Source organism: Oratosquilla oratoria, chromosome 25, assembly GCF_046742065.1.
Source record: "Oratosquilla oratoria isolate Oo_2021 chromosome 25, ASM4674206v1, whole genome shotgun sequence".
NCBI lineage: Eukaryota > Metazoa > Arthropoda > Malacostraca > Stomatopoda > Squillidae > Oratosquilla > Oratosquilla oratoria.
The window spans coordinates 17,980,437-17,988,342 of record NC_134801.1 but is presented as its reverse complement, the minus strand read 5'-3'; the positions used below and the strand labels follow the sequence as shown (position 1 = coordinate 17,988,342).

Below are 7,906 nucleotides of genomic sequence, written 5' to 3'. Positions count from 1 at the left end.
GGTGATGATATTGCACTGTAGGCTGTGAAGAATAGCAATTATTCAGTCAACTGGGTATTCAGGAAAATTTAGACAAGCTTCAACACTGGTCTCAAAAACGGCTAATGACACAACTAAGTGTAAAATTATGCACATATATAAAAACATACCAAACATTTCTACAAATTTCCTGGAAAAACTAAGTATAACGGAGAACAAAAGGAATCATAATGTACTTATCAGTACGACCTTATAACTCAGAGAAAGCAAATAGGATACTTGAATTAATAGTGCGACCTTTTGACTTCAAATGTTCAGGTATGGCCAACTAAATATGTAAATCTTGTCTACCTATACATGTAATATGCTGTTTACTTGTGGTCGCCAAGTTTTAACAAAGACATATTCACATTCGAAAAGTAATAACGGTATTTCTATTTGTAAAGGGATATGATGACATCAGAACTTAATATATTTCTACATTAAACAATAACCAGTCGAGAAATAATGACTAAGCAGCTGTCAGGACGTACAGCATATCTAACCAAGAAGGAAATGTAGCAAGGTCATCCCTTGAATAGTTTTCTGTAGAATATGCGCACCACAAGTAAATTTTTGTATTAATAATTGTCACCCCGCTAGAACTTGCATTATGGAAATATATCTTTATTAATACTTTTATGTCCCACATATCAATATGTGAATATCTAGAAATGTTAGCATTATTATTCAATAATGTCTAAATTGTAATACGTAAACCAAATCATTCTCAGTGCTTATGCCATATATACTCGTCTTTTTTTTTATAAACAAGTCCCGAGGTAATTGGAGTTTACTTAATTCCACTCTTCCTCTCGGGGAAGTGTACCATTCATCAACTGTATTAACATAACACTACAGAGGTAGAAACAATTCCATCAAGAGCGTCGACAGCGAATGGATAAAGGTTCCAGTTAGGACTATTGAATCTAATACAATTCAAAATTTTGAAGTTCATTTGGGTTAAAACTTAATAAATCTTTTCATACGATTTCATAAATCGAAAGGTTTACTGTGGAGCCAAAGGTTAACTATCAATAGTGACGTAAAGGCATTGAATAACTATTAAGTGGGGTATGAAGGCTAGGGCTAAGTACAAATAGAGGGTTGTGAAGGCGATAAAAGGATCAGAATCACTTTAGTACAGTATTCCTGATGATAAATCATGGGTACTAACAGCATCATTTCCGATACTAAAAACATTGATTCTTGTGTGACTCGCAGAGTATAATTGGTATCTTATCAGCACCGAAGAGATGTTGTTCTATGAGTGATAAAATATATTTAAGGATGGCAGTAGAAAGGAAGGATAATAAGAGGTGAAAGTGATCACCATTTCTTTTAAGTAAAGATTAGCTTCCAAATAAACAGACTAATAAATGACTGAGTAACTTGGTCCGTAATAGGAATGTCAACCCTAAAATATCAAATACATAAAATATATGCGGCCAGTACGCCATACGCGAAACTCAAAGCATTTTTACTATAACACGCTCACAACACTCACGGGTATTCTACATCTAAGTCTCCACTTTCGTCCGGGAGGAGTTTCTGTAGCTTACTGCTAGCGTTCCTGTAGGAGTCAAAAAATGTGTCCGTGTACGACTTCAGCTGGAGCTTCAGTTCTGTCGCCAGCAAGATCTCCGGTTGAGCAGCAAAGGCCGCTGTTGTTGCTGCTTCTGTTGGCGACCCCATTACTCAGCGGTTCCCCGTGGATGAGAGGTTCATTCTCTCTCAAGCTGAAAAGAGGGAAAGAAAATTTAGTCATCCCTTTATGTTTGTTTTGTGTACGCGCGCGCGCGCGTGTGTGTGTGTGTGTGTATTTACCTTTACCTAGTTGTATTTTGCGGGAAGGGGAGCTATGCTCGTGGTGTTGTGTGTGTGTGTGTGTGTGTGTGTGTGTGTGTGTGTGTGTGTGTGTGTGTGTGTGTGTGTGTGTGTGTGTGTGTGTGTGTGTGTGTGTGTGTGTGTGTGTGTGTGTGTGTGTGTGTGTGCGTGTGTATGTGTATGTGTGTGTGTATTTACCTAGTTGTATTTTGCGGGAAGGGGAGCTACGTTCGTGGTGTCCCGCCTTTGTATCTCGCAGTGTCTAGTTTGCTTTTAAACTCATACATGGTTTTTGCGCACGCTATTTCCTTGTCCAGTTTGTTCCAAGTGTCTAACACTCTATGTGGAAAACTGTTTTTCTTCAGATCTCTTCTGTAGCTATGTTTTTTTATTTTCTTTCCATGTCCTCTTGTGCTTCTCCTGTCCCAGTTTAACAAGTATGTGTGTGTGTGTGTGTGTGTGTGTGTGTGTGTGTGTGTGTGTGTGTGTGTGTGTGTGTGTACATGCGTGTGGTGTTTCTGATGTAAAATGACATTCACGCTGACGGATACGAGTGACTGGATTAACAGTTGTTATTGAGATGGGTGGTAAAAAGGTGGTATCCGTTAGTTGAAGGTTGAATATGTTAGTCAAGGCGTTTGTACGACCAATACAGAATGGACGGTGTATGAGATGAGGAGGATGGGTAGGACCAGAAGGATGAGCAGTGGATAGTGAAGTTAGGAATTGAGTGGAGTGGTGGCAGAAAAGAGGCGTGCATATGAGGAATAGCTATGAAAAAAAGAAACAAGGAAGCATATGAGGCTTATAGGGCAAGGAGGGTGGAGGCAAAACGTCAGATGAAGGAGGCCAAGAGAAGAGTAGATACGAGGGCGGACCGTGCTTGGTTGAGAAATTTGACATGTGCATCAGCCACTGCAGGGGCAGGTCTACGACAACTGGTCCCTAAAGTAAAAGCTATAAGTGGTCTCTCACACGAGGCGCCCGTCAACAAACTAAATATCTGGCAGACATGTGCAACCTAGCTCAGTGGATGGTACAACAAAAAAAATCCTTCTCAAATTAAGTAAGAATGCTATCCAGCTCCATGAGAATACCAGTACAGAAAAGATCTGGCCACATAATCAATGTGCCCTAGATTCAACCAACACACGAAAACACTGAGCACAGCTTACACTGTCCAATACTAATTGTCCAAATATAATATAACATAATATTTCCTCTCTGAGTGACCTATGGGCATGTCAGGTGGCAGTTGCCAATTACTCGGTAGCCGCGGGTTTGATACATACTGTACTGTACATACATACATACGCACACAATAAATACATACATATACAATACACACACACACACACACACGCACACACAAACACACCACACACACACACACACACACACACACACACACACACACACACACACACACACGGACCTACGAGCTCTGAGCTCTCTTCCGGGAGGGAAATAGCTGTCGATCACGAGTCCAACACGTGATCCAAAGACCAAAGTGAATACACACACGCACACGCACGCTCACGCACACACACCCACACACCACCCCCACACAAAACCATCCTTAGACGAAGCCCTTACACCGACGCCCCAAACAAGACACCTATAAAATAGTTTTCCAAAAGCCACATGATGTCATCATATAATACTGAAGAAAGAGTTATGAAGAATACCATCCACCGCAACGTAAAACCAATATCCGAAGATAAATATCTTGATTTTATTATCTTTAAAAGTCCAAGAAGTCTTACAACCTTTTATTAAGAGACAACTCCCTCCCTCCCTCCCTCCCTCTGAGCTCCTCCAGAGGATAACAGTCATCTACATGCATACATGTCAACACGAGGAGTGGGACTCGTCCTTCTTATGTAGGAGTGACGACTACTTGCCCCTTCAGACGTCTTGCCATCTACAAGCAGGATCCACCAAGAATCATTACTTACACGACCGTAGAATCCCCCAACGAGAGAACATCTGGCCAAAGGCACCTTAATTCTGGACCAGGATGACGAAGTCCATCGTCTTTCTATATTGGAAGCCCTTTATATATATATGTATATATATATATATATATATATATATATATATATATATATATATATATATATATATATATATATATATAAAACTTACCACCCTCTATCAACATCCAGAGCGATCTCCTGATTCTCCTCTCCAGTAGAAATATTTCGTCACTCGTCCGTTAAGGCTCCCCACGGAGCGCCACATATTTAGTTGTTTATTAGTATTGTATTGACCTTTCCATGTTTTTTTTTTTTGTGTGTGTGTGTGTGGGACAGGATGCAGGGATGACCCATCATCCAGGAGGTGCCAAGATAAGAGGGAGGGAGAAAGATGGAGGGGAGTGCGATATATAGGAAATGTGGGAGTGGTTTCTATGCCTTTTTCTTTTTGGCTACCCCCCGTGTAGGGGCAAAAAGCCTTTGGTATATGTATGTATGTATGTATGTATGTATAACCCTTGTAACAACACCTATGTTGTCATTTGAAACTGTAACAAGAGCTATAAAACGTCTTGCTAGTAAACTATAGAATCGACTTTATTAGTCTCTATGCCTCATACTTTCGGAGAATTTCTGTATCTTTTTAATAAGGATGAAAAAGTACTTTTTAGAAGAAATGAAAGTCTTTAGAGAGACCATCAACGCTGAGATTCCACTCGCATTTAACACTGCATGCATATATGTATATATATATATATATATATATATATATATATATATATATATATATATATATATATATACATACACACACACACACATACACACATATGCACTTTCGTGTATTATAATTTACAAAATTAATATATACTTCTCTAATGCTATATCGCGTAGGTGTGCACAACTAAAATAATACCGTACTTTTTTTTCTCTTGACGCGCATAAAACCACAGAACTAAGCGACAGATAATTTTGTCGCTTCATTGAAAAAAATAAAGATAAATAAATAAATAAACAAATAAAATACCAAAAAGGTAGACTTACTGTACGATTTGACTCCACTTAAGTGCTAGTTTCACTATTGATTCTGAAACCATAATTATGCTGTGACTACTTTTGTACTAACACAGTATTCAATTGTGTTTTTAAGAATTTCTTATTAACCCATTCAACTCCGATGACAAGATGTCTTGTCATTTGGTCAAATAAAACAAAAAATCATAAAACACCAAAATGTTTGATCAAACACCAGAAAAATATGACGTCAGTCCTCGCTTCGCTGCGAGCGAAGCGAGGACTGACGTCATATTTTTCTGGTGTTTGATCAAACATTTTGGTGTTTTATGATTTTTTGTTTTATTTGACCAAATGACAAGACATCTTGTCATCGGAGTTGAATGGGTTAATGTTATACAATGCGATGGATACTGCCAAACAGTGTCACAAAAATGTTTACTTTACGAAAATTAATTTTGTTTTGTTTTGTTTGCAAATAGATATTCTGACTAAACGACTTAATTATTTTGGTACTGTATGCTGAATTTACATGCGATATACTTTTACAACTTTTGGTAATACTGTCTAAAACGATATCTATAACTGTAGCACATAAGAGGTTGAATTAGGTCACTGATATACAGACTAAGAAGGTCAGTTCCGTACAGTTATGCCCTTCCATTGGTGTATAATTAACTAGAATATATAATTTGTAAGGATAATCACCGGGCTGAGGAAAGCTTACTGTGCAGTAATTTTGACTTTACGATTGTGGCCAATAAGATACTGACTGCATGTTTTATGCAATCGATATCTTTGGGACTTCAAATACATCCCTGCCGATGAAATCATTTAGTATTTCTATGACTGGAAACTTATTTCCATTGAAAAAGAATGCTGACAATTTTTAACTTATATTATCCTTCTGTTCTGCTTCTTCTTAAATCTTTCCTTTACCACTTCACTGACAATACCTCTTCGGTGTGATATTATTCCCAAGGATAGAAACTCTGCATATTGCTGACAAAAATCAGTTAGTTGGCGACCCTTCATCTGCACAAAATCGCCTGGTTGGCGTCAACAAGACTTAATTTGAGTCATTGTTGAAGCTGATTTAATTAGTTTTGTTCTCTTACGAAACGTCAAACGAAGGCGTTGAAAAGATCACTTACCATGTACATACAACAATTTGGTCTGCTAAAATGCAATTTCTGATGTATAAAAAACTAACAAAGACTCGTGGCCCCCTTCACGGGATAGAGCAATCGTGCGGACACCTCCACTACCTTTGGCGGCAGACAACGTACTAAACCATTCATGACTATGCGAGTATGAGTCTGTCTGAGGTCTTATTAGTCAGGTGATGAATTATTCATTACTTTCCTTTCATACTCAGTTTGTTACACTAGGACATTGTGTTTGTGAGGTGACCAATGCATCTCACTTGCTGAAAATGATTCTTAAATGATAAGTACAAAAGTCTGGTTCACTGGTAAACTGGTAACATGAATTCACGACAGAAAACGGGGCAACTTTTTATAGCAACAGTAATGGGGTGACTAAAAACCAATGTAGTAGGAACTACAAACTATTACTGAATAAGAAATAATTTCACGCATAAGGGGTTTTGAAATTGAAAAAATCTGTATAGCTCTGCTCTAAAGATTCAAGTGAATATATTTGGTGGCAAAGCACAATAAATGATTACAAAGGATTACAAAGGCGGAGCATGCCGACAGATTTTTTGGTCCATAACTAGGTCGGATGCGAAAAAATATAATAATGATAAAAGAAAGAAAGAAAGAAAAAAAAAAAAAAAAAAAAAGAAAAAAAAAAAAAAAAAAAATATAAATATATATATATATATATATATATATATACACATATATATATATGACAATATGAATAATAATAAGATAAATGAATGCATAGGTATGGTTAAATAATAAACAGGTAAATAGTAAATAATTGTAAATTGACAGATGAATAATAATAAATGAAAATTAAACAAATAATAAATAAACAGATAAATAAAAACAAACAAATGAAATAAAATAAATGGTAGTCATTACAGCATCATGCTTATCTAAATTGTTTATCTAAACGAGTCTTAAAGCTTCGAACTGAACTACATTGCACTGCCTCAGCAGGAAGTTTATTCCATCCATTAACTACACGGTTGGCGAAGTTGTTTCTACCCAATTCCAAATTAGATTTATTTCCTGACAGTTTGAGACCATTGTTTCTTGTCGGATTCTCACTCAGTCTAAATTTTTTGTGTTTGAGATGAGGTGTCTGAGAAGTATGATGGGGGTTACTAGGCTAGATAGAGTGAGAAATGAGGAGGTGAGGAGAAGAACGGTGGTGGAAAGGGAGCTGGGAGATAGGGTTGATGAAAGAGTATTAGGGTGGTTTGGACACATGGAAAGAATGAGTGAAGAAAGACTAGTAAATGAGGTACGGAAGGCAGATGTGGGGGGAATGAACATGAGGGGACGTCCTAGGATAAGGTGGATGGATGGGGTGAAGGGGGCTTTGGGGAAGAGGGGAATGTCTGTTGAGGAAGGACGGGAGAGGACAGAAGACAGGGGTGAGTGGAGAATGGTTGTATATGGATGATGTTGTGATGCATGAGGTGGAATGGGCGGGGGGATGGGGGGGTGAGGTAGTATGTGTGAGCAAAATTTGACGTAGCCCGAAGGGATTTCTCCCTGTCTTCTCCTGTTATGCATGGGGGGACGGAGAGGGGGGGTCGCCGATTTAATGAAGCGGCCTTGCTGTGGATGTGCTGTGTCTTGCGACACTGCTTCTAACCCAGGGCAGTGGACAAGGTGCAGGGATGACCCGTCATCCAGGAGGTGCTAAGATAAGAGGGAAGGTGGAGGGGTGTGGAGTGTATTTAGGGATGGAGTGGGTGGGAATGATTTTATGCCTTTTCCTTTTTGGCTACCTCCCTTGTAAGGGGGAAAAAGCCTTGGTATATTTATATATGTGTATGTATTTGGAATCCGTTTTGTGGCTCGCCGTTTTACTTTTTCCAATCTGTCAATATCTTTAATGAGATTCAGTGACCATACAGAAACAGC

General features: G+C 38.4%; 1 protein-coding gene across 1 annotated transcript in view; it reads right to left on the bottom strand.

The window, feature by feature from the left end:
- LOC143038746 (uncharacterized) overlaps positions 1-6,108 on the bottom strand; it is a 20,635-nt gene extending 14,527 nt beyond the window's left edge. Inside the window, exons 1-2 of the mRNA XM_076208274.1 lie at positions 5,993-6,108; positions 1,526-1,757 (exon numbers count right to left, since the gene is read on the bottom strand). Coding sequence (XP_076064389.1) covers positions 1,526-1,713 — 188 coding nt within the window. The 5' untranslated portion in view covers positions 1,714-1,757; positions 5,993-6,108. The remainder of the gene's footprint in view (positions 1-1,525; positions 1,758-5,992) is intronic.
- Between the last annotated feature and the right edge of the window lie 1,798 nt (positions 6,109-7,906).